General features: G+C 43.5%; 1 protein-coding gene across 1 annotated transcript; it reads right to left on the reverse strand.

The window, feature by feature from the left end:
• Nucleotides 1-237: 237 nt before the first annotated feature.
• On the reverse strand, nt 238-2,441 carry LOC103349623 (uncharacterized). Its single transcript, XM_008262228.5, has 3 exons — nt 2,212-2,441; nt 944-1,608; nt 238-608 (listed from the first exon to the last, which is right to left on the reverse strand). Exons 1-3 carry the CDS (start codon nt 2,390-2,392, stop codon nt 462-464), a joined length of 993 nt encoding a protein of 330 aa, XP_008260450.3. The 5' UTR covers nt 2,393-2,441; the 3' UTR covers nt 238-461.
• Between the last annotated feature and the right edge of the window lie 12,335 nt (nt 2,442-14,776).

Here is a 14,776-nt window from a genome sequence, read left to right on the forward strand (position 1 = left end):
AGGATGCTGTCATTCCAAGGCTTATGCCCACTTTGGAGCAGCCCCAGGCCTATCACACAGAGACAGACAATAGCAGTGGAACAGCTTAGAAGGGTCCAAAGCAGAGCCCTATTTAATCCAGTTTTAGCCTCCATTTGAGCTCCTGTTTCCCCACCTAAATAACCCCTATAGTGGCACCAAGGCTGTCCTGTTCACAGGGTCTAGGACACAGCAATGGACATCCACCCACAATTAGCCAGCCCAGTGAAAACAATGACTAGAAACAGAATTTAAGGGGCCTCAGCCCATACTGAGAAGTATTAGAGTTACCCCCATAATGCCTTCCTTTCTACCATGCTTTGAGAAATAGCCAAATCCCACCGCCCTCCAGGGGACTCTAATCAATATGAGGACCAACCCCAGCAGCTAACTAGAATCCCGAGTGCAAGCATGCGTGGGCCTGCAGGAGGCTCCAGGGCATCTCAAGAGCAACCACACTTTTCTATCAGGGATGTGTTCACATGGTGCACACTCATCTTGTGTTCGTCATCCTGGACCATCAAGGAGAGGAGCCTGACCTTGGTGGGAACACAGGCCCGGAAGAGCTGGGGACAGGTGGGTGCATCCCTCTGCATGAAGAAAAAAAAAAGACATGAAGGCGAATGCCGTTACAGCAGCAAGCTTACAGCTGAGTGTATCAGGAGACTAGGCAGGGCTAAGTGGGAAACGAGAAGTCCTCGTATTGTGGCCACTTCAGACAGTCCTCAGGAAGCTGATGTTGCTCATGAGCCACGATGAAAAGGGATAAGGGTGCAACGAGGGAGAAGAGACTGACTACATTAGTGCTGGATTATGTTAGTGCTACCCTTAGTGGTTTGGGCTCAAAGGAGACAGGCCCAGAATGTTGAGAACTAAATGCCATCAGTTATAGCCCCAGAAGAGAAAGCAGAAGGTTCCAGCTTACCTTGTGGCACTCAAGGTTGGGCTGATGGAACTCACTGTTCAGGGCCAGGCAGGTTCCCTGACAGTGAGGGGAGCTGAAAGTCTTGGGGGCGACAATACACTCGCCCCAGGTAGCTCTGTGAAGGTTCACCTTGCGATCCACCAGGTGACAGAGCTTCTCTGCTGGAAGTGGAGTCTGGCCCGGGTCTACGTCCCAGGGATTCTGGCCCGGCGTTCCCAGGATCAGCTGTTCCACGTTAGCGATGAAGGGCTCCTGGACGTAAGGCAGGTGAAACAGAGGCGGCTGGCTGAAGGCTGAAGATATGAACAGCAGCACCATATCTCGCTTGCCTTGGGTGCTGGAACACTCATTCAGGCGGACATCGGCCACATCGGTGGATGGAATCTTTTCTTCTGTCAAGAGGGTAGGCACCACCTCCATCCAATATGTTAGTAAACAGTAGATCTCCAGTAAAGATCCAGTCTCTGAGTGATAAGATGAGAAGATAACGGGGAAAGAGCCCAGGAGGAATTTGGAGGGGCCCCTCCGATGATCCTTGAACTCCAGAATAAGCTCAGTAGCATGCGGGGCGTTGGGTACCCAGGCCCACAGCTGTACCAAGGAAATCCCCACGAATGGAGTTGCCTCGAAGTAGAGAAGCCAGTAGCTGTGTAGGAACTGGGCACCTGTGGGGAAAGCAGAGGAGCTCCAGGAAGCTGCCATCACAGAAAGTCTCGCAGAGGAAACCTATGAAAATCCCATCTCCCTTTAGGTCATTCTCTCCATTTACCCAGCCTTAGTGCATAAAGCCAAAGCTTAGCAAACCCAACTACGAAAGCCTGCTCTTGATTCCACAGCAGACGGTGATGGACTGAGCTTTCTCTATACTTGTCACCCCATCGCTGGAGTTAAATTAGAGAATGACAGTAGTAGGGCTGATAACCATCCCCATCACATGACATAGGGCAAGCCACCTGCCCCATCAAGTCTCCTGCCACACCCTAAGTGGCCCAGGATACCAGCTGTGCACTCCACACTTGAGAGCATCAGGACATCAGCCATAGAAATGTAAGGCAACTACGTATCCAACCTGCAGAGCTGAGACCAGGAAACAGATTCTGTTCCTACTAGACCAGCTGAGAAGTATTCTTGCCCCTGATTTCTCGCTGGATCCAGAGGCCCAGGTATCCATGGTCATTTATACCCTCCCCCGACTAACTTTACAAATGCTACCAGGCAGTTTCTGGATCATCCCTTCCCTAGCAGAGACCAGAGTCCCAAATACTTACTTTTGGATGTGAGAGTAAAGCCATGTTGCCTGGCAACAAAGATCTCATTCACACGGGAAGGCAGAATCCGGGCAGCACAATCCAAAGGTTCCACCCAGCTAAAATGCATGCACAAGAACCCCAGGGCTAAGAGCCCAGAAAGAAGCCACGAGCAGCCCCTCCCCTGGCCACTGCCTTCCATTGCGCAGCTCTCAAATGCTGGGCTGAGCCCTTTGCTGTCTTTAAGTAGCCACCTGCCCAGGTGTGGGTCCTAGTCTGACCTCTACAGCTTGAAATCCAAGGAAACCTGATTTCAGGTGAGAGGCTCCGCTATGCCCAGGACAACTTTAATACCTCCTTAGAGACTGGGGTGTAAGCAGTAATCATGTAGAGCATTTCTCAAGCTCAGCCTCAAAGGAACGGGCACATCAGTAGTAGATAAGCACCCTTGGGTAGCAGGAGGGCGATTGTGCCAGTTCAAACACTGGCAACAAGGACAGGTGCGGACAGTTTACAAACACCCTATTTAACTCAACTGTGTAACCTCCAGAGGAGCGGCTCCTAGACTTCAGTTAACATCAGAGTGATCTAGAGTCTCTGTTAAAACAGAGATTCCTGGGCTCCCTTCTGATTCAGTACGTTTTGGGCGGGGTCTGAGAACTCACCTAACAAGTTCCCAGTTGATGCTGAGGCCACTGAGGCAACTTGGGCAACCAACCACTGACCCACCACTGGCACACAAGACACTCGGTACGTTGATGAAATGCTAACAAGCTATGCCTGTTACATTTTGCAGCCCTAGAATTCTTTTGAAAAATCTTTCAGATTAAAAGGACAAAGTTCGCTTCACTCGGAAGTACCAAAGGAAGCACCCACATAAGGAAAGTAGCATGTGGGAGTCATGCTCCCAATAGTCTTCGGTTTTGTTTGAGGAAAGGGAAAATCTGTATCTTCCAAAGGTAAAAAAATCACAAACAAGAAGCTTATATTGTCCTCTTCATGCTGGCCAGTATTTATAAGTGATTGTTATGAGCATCCTAGATACATGTTAGTTATGTATATACATACACACATGTGTATGCATATGACGGTACTTCAAAAGGACAGTGGGAAATGAAATAAGGTAAGTTTATCTTTGTGCAAAAATAATTTGAAATCCATTCATAATTTTTTCATGATATACATTTTCCATTACTTTTTGAATACTCCTGATACACAGGTATGTATATGTATATTATATGTATATGTGGTAGGAATAATTTGGCAATTAAGCTCACCAGGTAAAGTATACTTCATTTACAAATTAATTTGCATTTCACAATTCCTGCTTTACTTGAAAGACCAAACCACACATATACACACATACACATACACACACATACACACATACGCACAGATACACATATACATACATATAAGCAAAAGAAACGTGAGGTTTATTCATTCTCTTAAAAACCAAACCAAAACAAAACAAAACAAAAAACATTTAGAGCCGCCACCGCAGCTCACTAGGCTAATTCTCCGCCTTGTGGCGCCGGCACACCGGGTTCTAGTTCCGGTCGGGGTGTCGGATTCTGTCCCGGTTGCCCCTCTTCCAGGCCAGCTCTCTGCTGTGGCCAGGGAGTGCAGTGGAGGATGGCCCAGGTGCCTGGGCCCTGCACCCCATGGGAGACCAGGAAAAGCACCTGGCTCCTGCCATCGGATCAGCACGGTGCGCTGGCCACAGCGTGCCAGCGGCGGCGGCCATTGGAGGGTGAACCAACGGCAAAGGAAGACCTTTCTCTCTGTCTCTCTCTCTCACTGTCCACTCTGCCTGTCAAAAAATAAAAAATAAATAAAAAAAATTTAGTATGTTTGGCTAAAGTTATGTAAATAGTCATATCACAAGTAATGAGAATCAGTATATTCCATCTTCAAAAACACTTCCCTGGCATTAGCTGATGAGTTTACACAGCAGTTTTGTGAGATGGCCATGATTACCCTTGTTTTGTGGATGAAGAAACTAAGAAGGAAGGAATGACTTGCCCAAGACAGGGCTGGGTTAGCTCATACAGAATAAAGACAAATAAATAAAGACAATTCCTTTGAATCTTGGTCTCTTAAAAATTAAGAAATACAAAACTGAACCAAAGGAGGAAATAACTCAATTTAGAAAACTGAACTTTGGTAAATGAAATCGGTATTTTTAACTGCTGGGAACAGAATATTGAAAGCTAGTAATTTGTATGCCCCCAAGGTTCCTAATTACCACCGCATCCTCTGTGTTATTTTTCTAGTCAATGAGAGATTGATGATAACTTTCTTTTGAGGTTATATTCTTTGCTTTTTAATGAGCAGCTGCTTGTGCAACTCCAGCTAAATATATAGTAAGCTTATGGAATTTCTAGTTAACATGGCTTTCCTTTCTGCTTATTTGAATTAACCTTCAAATCCTCAGAAAGCAGCAAAGGGGCAGCTCCCACCTGATCCCCCAGGCCTTCCCTAAATGGCTTGGAAAGCCGTATCAGGTGGATTGCATTAAGTAAAATACTGCGTGAATTTATAAACTGCCTTAAATAGAGACCCTCAATAATAAGCTCACACGAGAAGCTTGTTTGCCTATTTTATAGCTAAACAGCTGCTGTTTTGTTAGTATCTTCTGCTTTTTTTAACGTAAGAAAATCTCAAAATGAATCATGCAGACAAGAGAGGCCAGGTTGCTTTCTGTGGTAACTGCTTTTGTATGACCATCTCCTAAGACTCTGAAAGTTTTGAAAAAGGAAGCAGCGAGAAGAGATAATTCACTAACCAGCACACTGAAGAAAATGTTGGCCAATACGTTCAACTTCCATTCCAATGGATTAGATTTCATGTGTCACTGCCATGCTGTATCTGATTGTGCGATGAGAACCTGGACTAGCAAACGGTGAGCCAGCTTCTCTGAGACTCTACAGAGCCTGTCAAAGGCCTCATCCCGGCAGTGAGGTAGGACTGACTTCTGACGTTGCTGACTTTGGCAAGCCCAGGCCCTCACCATTCAGTTCTGTCTGGATGTGGAAGAGTCAGAAGCAGATAAAGAACACAGAGATCCTAAAACGCCCAGGATCTTCCTGGCTCTCGGGCTAATATACGTAAAGCCCTTGATAAACCATGAATAACAAGTTCCTTCTGAATGTCCTTGGACTTTGTACTTACAGTTACCTTAAAGCTTTTCCTTGAGAACCATGCCAGCTAACACACACACAAATTAACATTTACTCCAATATCTACATGCAGAGTAATTCATGGATAAATTATTTACTTATACATTTTTACTAATAAAGATGCACGTAATAGAAGTGGAGTAAGTATAAGAATTATTTTTCATACTTCCTGCTCCTAATGGATTATCTTTGGAGACTAATGTTTCAATCAAATGTTAAGTTCATATTGAAAACAGGGATTGACAATTATAATTAACATATATGCTTCTAAATATTACTAATTCTTGTGCATTGCCTATATTAACTTGTTTGAGTTTTATTATCAGCCTTAGACAATAGGAATAATGATGTATTTCACAAATGATGAAATTGAGGCACAGACTTGCTACCTAATTTGTCCATGGCCACACAATGAATTCCCAAGCAGCAGGAATAGGATTTAAACTCAGGCTATCTGGAGTTAGACTGGAGTCTATCAAGCTTGAAGACCTGGCAAGTTATTCCCATGCTAACAATAGGTAACAGGAGCTCTCTGCATTAGCTTCCCTAACACCTGCCTGATGGTAGCTATCTTAGACTGCTTCTGATGTTCCTCTCTTGCACTGGAACTGAAGTATATTTTTGCTGAGAGACAGAGTGGGATATCTACCATTTTTGCTGGTTCACTCCCCAAATGCCAGCAACGGCCAGAGTTGGGCCAAGGTGAAGCTGGGAACCCAGAACTCAATCTGGGTCTCCCCTCTGGGTGGCAGGGACACAAGAACTCAAGCCATCACGTGCTGCCTCTCAAGGTGTGCATTAGCCGGAAGCTGAAATACAGGGCAGAGCTGAGACTCAAACTCAGGAATTCCAATATGAGATGTGGGTATCCCAAATGGTGTCAACCGCCACACAGATGCCAGCCACTGAAGTACTTCCATATTTATATAACAGCATTGAGCACAGCACGTGGTACCTAAAAGGCACATGGTGGGGGGTTGGTGGCATAGTGGGTAAAGCCTGCAGTGTTGGCATCCCATATGGGTACTGGTTCAGGTCCCAGCTGTTCTGCTTCTGACCCAGCTCTCTGCTATGGCCTGGGAAAGCAGCAGAGGAGGGCTCAGGTACTTGGACCCTGCACCCACGCAGGAGAGCCAGAGGAAGTTCCTGGTTCCTGGCTTCAGAAGGGCCCAGCTCCAGCCGTTTGTGGCCATTTAGGGAGTGAACCAGCAGGTGGGAGATCTCTCCCTCTCCCTCTCCCTATGTCCCCCTGCCCCTCCCCCCCACTCCCCATCTCTCTGTAACTCTGCCTTTCAAATAAATAAATAAAAATAAATTTTAAAAGCACATGGTGGGCATTTTTTGAAAGGATAGTTGGAGAACAGAAAAAAATATTTGTAAAAATGGATAGATGAATGGATTTTGAACCAAACCGCTAGATATCAGCTGGAAATTAAATATCCCTGAGATAGGGATGCCAACAAGAGAATTCAGACTCTCTTCTTAATGAGGGATTGTCTTGTTGCTAAATCAACACAAGGAAAAAAAGACCATCTACTGATGCGACTCAAGTCTCTTCATGTAGGAATATGGTCCCTCATGAGTCTCACAGGTGTGTTCACTAAACGTGAAAATGGATCCTAAATATGTAAGAGGAGGAGAAACAATCAAGAAAACTTAGAAGAAGGAAAAAGGGAGAGTGCCTCGTCTTAGGAGCTGTGGTATGGTAGGTAAATGTGTGACGTGGGAAGGTGAGCAGGTCCAACAGTAGAAGCAAAGATCCACAGAACTCAGTGTGTATACAGAGGAAGCTTCAGAAATCAGTGAAGGAAAGGGAGAACTATTCTAACCAGCTATTCATATGGAACAGTAAATCGGGCCTTATTAAATTAGGAACAATAAATTAGGCCTCATCTCACAAGGTTACAGATCTAAGAAAAATATATTAAAAATATATGAAAAAATAAAACTTAGAGTGCTTTATAATTAAGTATCTAGGCAACAAGAGACAACGCACACAAAATTTAAAAATTACACACTAATGGAGAATACATGCGCTGAACTTTCCCAAAATCAAGTAGCCTTAAATATAAACTTCTTAGAATTCAACACATCAACGTGAAAACAACTTTCCATTTTTTTTCAAACAGGAAAAGGGTAAGAACAGACAATGTCACCCAGGATGATCAACAAATCCGTGAAAAGATCTCCTTCTCCCCAGCCATCAGGGAAATGCCAATGGAAACACATAAAACACCATCACACACTTTAAATATTGGCAAAGAAAAGGAAAAGTCGGATGATGTAAACAGCTGGGGAGAGGCTGCGGGGGGCAGCGGCCTCGGCCAGTGAAGCTGAGAGTGCACCCCCAGCATCTGGCAGCCCTGAGTCCGTGTCCCACCCAGCGCAGGAAAGCTGGGCGAGGGTAGTCCCGTCTCAGGGAAACCGTGCGCCGTCATCCCAGCACAGTGGTCCCCCCATCTGCTGCGGTTTTGCTTTCCAGTCTCAGGTCCCGCTGCTCCACCAAAGTCCGAAGGTGGTTAAGTGGGAAATTTCAGAAGCCAACAATTCTAGATCACGCCCCTTCTGAGGGGTGTGGTGACAGCTCACGCCCTCCCCCTCCATTCTGCCTGGGGCTGTGAACCATTCCTTTGCCTATTAAATCCGCGTGGTATATGTTACCCACCCGTTAGTCATTTACTAGTTGTCTCATGTCTGAGATCGGCTATCGAGGTTTCCAGCGTCGGAGCGCTTAATAACCCAGGGCTGTATCACAAAGCCTCGCCCATTCACCTCACTGGACTCCTGGGGGCAGTGTGTCGGTCATCACAGGGAACAGGAAGACACTGAGGGGGAGAGAGAGAGAGAGATCACACATGTAGCTTTTGTTGCAGTATATCATTAAAATGTTTCTATTCTATTATTGTTCTGTTTATTGTTTATCTAATTTATAAATTACACTTTATCATGACTCCATATGTGTAGAAAAATATGATAGTACAATGTAATAATATGATATATAATATATATTATATATTAATGCAATAATTACATTAATATATAATAAATAATAATGTACATTAATATATAATATATATAATAATACAAAAGTACATGGGTACTTTTAAAAGTTCATGGAAAACAGGATTAAGAGATATTTTCATGTAAAAAATGAATCCATACAGTTTTTCTCTTTTTAAAAATTGTTATTTGGGAGACAGAGACAGACAGACAGAGAAAACTCCCATCTGCTGATCCACTCCTCAAATGCCTGCAACAGCCCAGTCCTGACCATTGATAGTCTTTCTCTCTCCCTCTCTTTTTCTCTGTTCTCTGCCTCTCAAAAGAAAAAAAAAGAAATTTAAAAAATATATATTTAGAGGCCTGAATTAAAGACATTCCTTGAATTATGGCACACTGTGGTACCCTTGTGGTATTTTTAATTTTTTAAATTTATTTACTTATTCTTTCCGCTTTTTAAAGATTGATTGATTGATTTGAAAGTCAGGGTTGCAGAGAGGGAAAGACAGAGAGAGAGCTTGCAGCCGTTGGTTCACTCCCCAGGTGGCTGCAATGACCAGGGCTGGGCTAGGCAGAAGCCAGGAGACAGGAGCTGCTTCTAGGTCTTCCATGTGGGTGGCGGAGGTCCAAGCACTTGGACCAGCCTACACTGCTTTCCCAGGAGCATTAGCAGGGAACTGGGTTGGAAGTGGAGCAGCCAGGACTTGAACCAGCGCCCATATGGGATACTGGTAGCTGGTGGCTTTACCTACTATGCCACATTGCCGCCCCCTACTTTTTCCCTTTTATTCCCATCTCTCACTCTGTTTTCTCCTTCCCTCATAGAGAGCCATTCTGCCATTTTTAGTGAATAGGATGATGTTTGCATGTATTCTGATAAAATGCATATTATTGTTTTGTCTGCATGTATTTTTGTAGTAACTTCATCAAGTTATAATTCACATTCAATTCACCCACTTAAAGTATGCCAATCAGTGGTTTTTAATACATTCACAGTGTTACAACCATCACTACAACCAATTTTACAATATGCACACAATCCTCCAAAGGAACTCTGAACCCATTAAGAGTCTCTTCCCTTTCTCCCCTCTTCCTGAAGTCTAAAAACCACTAATTTGCTTTCCAGCTCCGTGGATTTACTGATTCTGGATATTTCATATGAGTGCAATCACATAATATGTGGCCTTTAGTGTGTGACTTCTTCCACCAAGCATGTTTTCAAAATTTGTCATGTTATAACATGAATCAGAGCTTCATTCCTTTTTTAGGTGAATAATATTTCATTTTATAGATGTACCATATTTTTGCTTTATCCACTCAACAGCTGATGTACATTTGGGTTGCCTCCAACTTTGGACTAAACAATGCTGTGATGCATATTCATGACAAGCTTTTGCATGCATGTGTATTTTCAGTTCTCATAGATGTGTACCCAGAAGCAGAACTCCAGGGCCCTATGGTAACTACTTGTTTAACATTTTTTGAGGAATTGCCAAACTGTTTTTCGAAGGGACTGCATGATTTATAGCTCATCAGCAATTTCTCTACAACTTCACCAGCATTAGTTATTAAGTCTCTTTTTTTTTTATGATAGCCATGGGTATGAAGTGGTATTTCATTGCATTTTTGTTTTGCATTTCCCTGATAAAGATGTTGGGTAAATGCTCATTGGCTAGGTGTATATCTTATTTGGAGAAATAATCCCTTGCCCATTTAAAATTTGGAGTGTATTATTGAGTTGTAAGAATTTTTTTTTTTTATCTTCTGGATACAAGTCCTTTGTCATGGTTATCTTTTTAACTTCCCAACAGTGTCCTTTGAACACAAAAGTTTTTCATTTTAATGTAGACCAACTGACTGATATTTTTTTCTTTTGTTGGCTGTGCTTTTGGTGTCAAATCTAAGAAATCACTGTCTAATACACTGTCACAAAGCCTTTCACCCACATTTTTTCCTAGAGTTTTCTACTTTTAGCTCTTACACTAGTGGTATATGCCATTGGGTAGAAACCCTTCATTCTTTTGCATGTGGCCATCTAATTGCCCCAGAACCATTTGTTGATAACTATTTGTGCCTGATTGAATATACTTAGCACCCTGATCAAAAGCCCATTGACTCTAAATATGAAGGTTAATCTCTGAACTCTCAGTTCATTCCACTGATCCATACATCCATCCTTAGGCCAGTATCACTCTCTCAATTACTCTGTAGTAAGTTCTGGAATCAGTAAGTGTGAGTTTTCCAACTTTGTTCTGCTTTTGCAAGAGTGTTTGGGTGTGTATATTTTTAAATTTATAGTATATTTTATTTTCTATCCATATATCCTTTTTCACATTTGACTTCAAAACAAAGTCCTAGTGATAACTTTATATAAAAACTTCCTTTTCACCTTTATAGAAAATTTTCTTTTGGAGGCTGACATAAACACTCAGGCTCCCCTTGCAGGGAGCATGGAAGCCCATGCAGGGCTAAATGAGACAGCTCTCCTGAACCAGCCCTTTCAGTGACAGTAGGGTTCTTCCTTGAAGTTTCTTCTCAGTGCAGTGTGCTCACTCGCGCGCTCTCTCTCTCTCTCTCCCTCCCTCCCTCCCTGCCTTGTTTCATTAAACTCTTGAGAGATTTAGGACAATTGCTCTATCTCCGATAATTCTCTGAACGGCTCAAGCTGCAGCTAAGTGAATGTCATAATAATAGGATTTTTGGGAATGTTTTTAAATTGTGTATATAGCATGCACACACAGATAAGCACTAACCATAATGATACAGCTATGAAGCTATGAGCTAGGAACTCAAGCCAGGTCTCCCAAGTGGGTGGCAGGGACCCATGTACTTGAGCCATCCCCTACCACCTTCAAAGGCATGCATTAGCAGGAAGCCAGAATGGAGGATGAAGCTTAGGCTTCCAACCCAACATGTTGATTTGGGATATGGGGAATCTCAACAGGTGGCTTAAGTGCTGTGCCACACATGCACCCCAACATTGCTCTTTCTCCATGCTCTGTTTGGATAATAGCTATTGAGAAAATGCTGAATTAGCCTGACTGAGGATGCCACAGATCTCATTCCAGGACAACCTTCAGCAAAACAAATGTTCTGCCTGTCTTGAGAAGAGTTAGCAAAAGATCTGATGAAAGGTTTGATGAGGAGCTGGTGAGGGCGTCAGCAGAGATTTTCGGGAAGTGGGCCAGTGGCATACGATGGAATAGCAACCGTGGCCAGCAGGACTAGCAGGTTTATGGGAAGAATTAGCAGAGCACTTTCAGCGAAGGGCCCTCTGATGGCAGGTTCACCCGCAGACCTGAATTACAAGCAGCCCATGGACTTCTCCAATAGGCAAGGAGAATAGCTCCTGAGAAGCAGAACTGGATTAAGACATTCAGAACCCTAAAGCAGAAAAACAACAATAACCACAACTAACGCTAACCTCAGGAACAACAGTCGTTCTTCATGGAGTCACTGTGGGTAGCAGCCATAATCACGTAAACCCTGAATTCTTGCAAAACCTCACTTATACAGTTTAACTCTAGGGAGAGCAGAGGTGAAGTATGGTGAGAACTGAAGGGGGAAGAGAATTAAATTGTCTTCCAGCGACGTGGGAAGACAACAGAGGGAGCCTAGAATGAAATCATCAAGAGGTGGCAATAGAGAGAGTTGAAAGACAAAAGACACACAAACGTAACGTAAAAATAAGCTGCTAAAAGGACACCCCGTGGTCCCCTCTGAGGGCAGTGGAACTGGGAAGGGAAAGAGATAACTACTGTTTTTCGTCACAGGACTTGAGACACTGCTTGAGTCCTTAAGCTACTTTTATTGGTCAGACTGCTTGTTAAAGAAAGGAGGAGGGGTGCCAGTGCTGTGGCACAGTGGGTTAATGCCCTGGCCTGAAGCACCAGCATCCCATATGGGCTCCCGTTCAAGACCGGGCTGCTCCACTTTCAATCCAGCTTTCTGCTATGGCCTGGGATAGCAGTACAAGATGGCCCAAATCCTTGGGCCCCTGCACCTACTTGGGAGACCCAGAAGAAGCTCCTGGCTCCTGGCTTCGGATCAGCACAGCTTCAGATGTTGCAGCCAATTGAGGAGTGAACCACTAGATGGAAGACCCCTCTCTCTGTCTCTCTTTCTTTCTCTCTGCCTCTCCTCTGTGTGTAACCCTGACTTTCAAATAAATATATAAATTTTTAAAAAAGGAAGGAGGAGAAACAGGAGATGGACATTGAACTTGTGACCACTGCAGTAACTCACCAACAACCAAACTCTGGCAGAAGTGATGGAAATGAGGAAAATATGGGAATGCATTGAGAGCAGTAGTTTCTCAGGAAGCAAGGAAAAGACTCCATGCCTGAATCTGGAGGATTAGTTGCAAAGCTAGGTGAACTCTCAATTTAGAGAAAAATAAACTAACATGACGTTGCTCATGCTGTTCTCTTACAATTAGCAAATTGTTGCCTACTGTGCTATCTGATTATGTAACTGTAGAATTTAGCACTTGATTTGTATAGAGCTATCATTTTCATGAACTGTTACATGGCTATATCACTAACTGTACTATAAACTCCTTTGCTTTTTATCACTTTTACACACCCTCTTGGCTCCATATTACTAGGAATATAGTAGATTCTTTATAAATAATTCCTGGTTAATTGGCTTTGGTAGAAAAAACGGGCTTTACTTTTGATGTCCGATAAATGAAAAGACATCCAAATCTATAACTCCTGAGGTTATTTTATTCGTAAATACTTTATAAATGTTAGCTTCTGGGGAATTTTACTAACGAACACATACATAGTATTTTCTGTGCCCCAGACCCTGTTTTCCATGTTTTAACTAATTCAGTGCTCATATTGACTCCAAAACATAGGTACTATTACAGTCATCACAGTTGTGGCCGAGGTGGGAGGAGAGAACGGGATTGGAGAAGATAGAGGTCATCGTAGATGAGTGGCTGGGAAAGAATTTATGTATATATTTATTTAATTAATTTTTGTTTTTTGAAAAAGGCAGGGAGACAGAAAGCTGACATTACTGACTCACTCCCCAAATGTCCTCAAGAGCTAGAAGTGGATCAGGCCAAAGCCAGGAGCTGGGAACCCAGTCTGGGTCCCCAGCATGGGTGACGGGAACTCAAGTACTAAGACACCATGCTCTGCCTCCCAGGGTGTGCATTAGCAGGAAGCTGAATTACGAACCCAGGCACTCCATCTTAACTGCTCTGCCAGATGCCTACCTGTGGAAAGAATTTCTGAAGGAGAGAGGATATGAGCAGACCACACTTTGGTTTATTGTAAGTCAATTTATCAAAAAATCAATTTGATAAATTTTCTGATTTTTTTGTCAGAAAATTGACCTACAGCTCTGTCACCATATGGACATCAGTGCAGCCAGGAGCAGAAAGGAGCAAAAGTATCCAAACTGTGAGACTGACAGTCAAGATTGAGAGTCCCTTGACAAGTCTACAGATCTCTAGCCCCAAACCTGCAGCAAAGCTTCAAGGAAAGTCCCCAGTAATGCAATAAATTGGTGGTGCAGCAAATAGATCATTTGTGGACTTGATTTTTGGTGAGCTGGTTTGTGGCAAATGGCCTGTCAATGAATGGATTTCTGCTTCAGCATCTGGAACTGAAATTTACAAATATTGCTTAGTCCTATGATCCTCAGCCTGATAACCTGGAATCCTTTTTTACCATAACCTACAGGGAGGAACACGCTTGACAGACGACACACATTCATGAACCAAAACAGTCACATTGTCCTTGACTAAGACAAGGTGCTCTGGTGTTTCCTATCGTATTTCTCTTGCTTTAAAAAAGAAAAATACTGGTTACAGCACAATAATACAATTTCCTAATTGTTCAGTTGGTTATGACTCGTGGCTCAGGAAACCTGGTAACAGAAGGCTATTCCAACTGCCCTGATCTGATCATTATATCTTGCATGTATGTATTGAAATATCACACCCCATAAAAGTCCGGGGGTCCTTCAAAAGTTCATGCAAAGTGGAATTCAAAGGTAAGGCTATTTTGGTGCAAAAAAATTAGAAGTTGCAAATCACTGGTGTGAGATCCATGGCCTAAGGGGTTGCTGGGGAAGGGACATGCTTTGATCCTGGGAGACCCTCGCTGGCCTCTTCCTTTTCTCTGCCAAACTGCTCTGTTCCCCCTTTTCACGGATAGAACTTGCTATCTGCCACTTGTAGAACTTTCTCCGATTCTTGTTCCATGAGTAAACCAAACACTCTCTGAAGCTTTTCACCTCCTCTGCTCTCCTCTCTTGGAATCAAGTCATCAGTCCTCTGAAGCTTCCCAAGGGGACAAATTGCTGGTAATAAAAAGCACAGAGGGGATAAGTGTTGTGCTGTGTTGGCTGTATCTGTCCACTCACCCCCTTTAAGACCCCTTGAACTC

Source organism: Oryctolagus cuniculus, chromosome 14, assembly GCF_051225735.1.
Source record: "Oryctolagus cuniculus isolate XC-2025 breed Fujian yellow rabbit chromosome 14, ASM5122573v1, whole genome shotgun sequence".
Taxonomy (NCBI): domain Eukaryota; kingdom Metazoa; phylum Chordata; class Mammalia; order Lagomorpha; family Leporidae; genus Oryctolagus; species Oryctolagus cuniculus.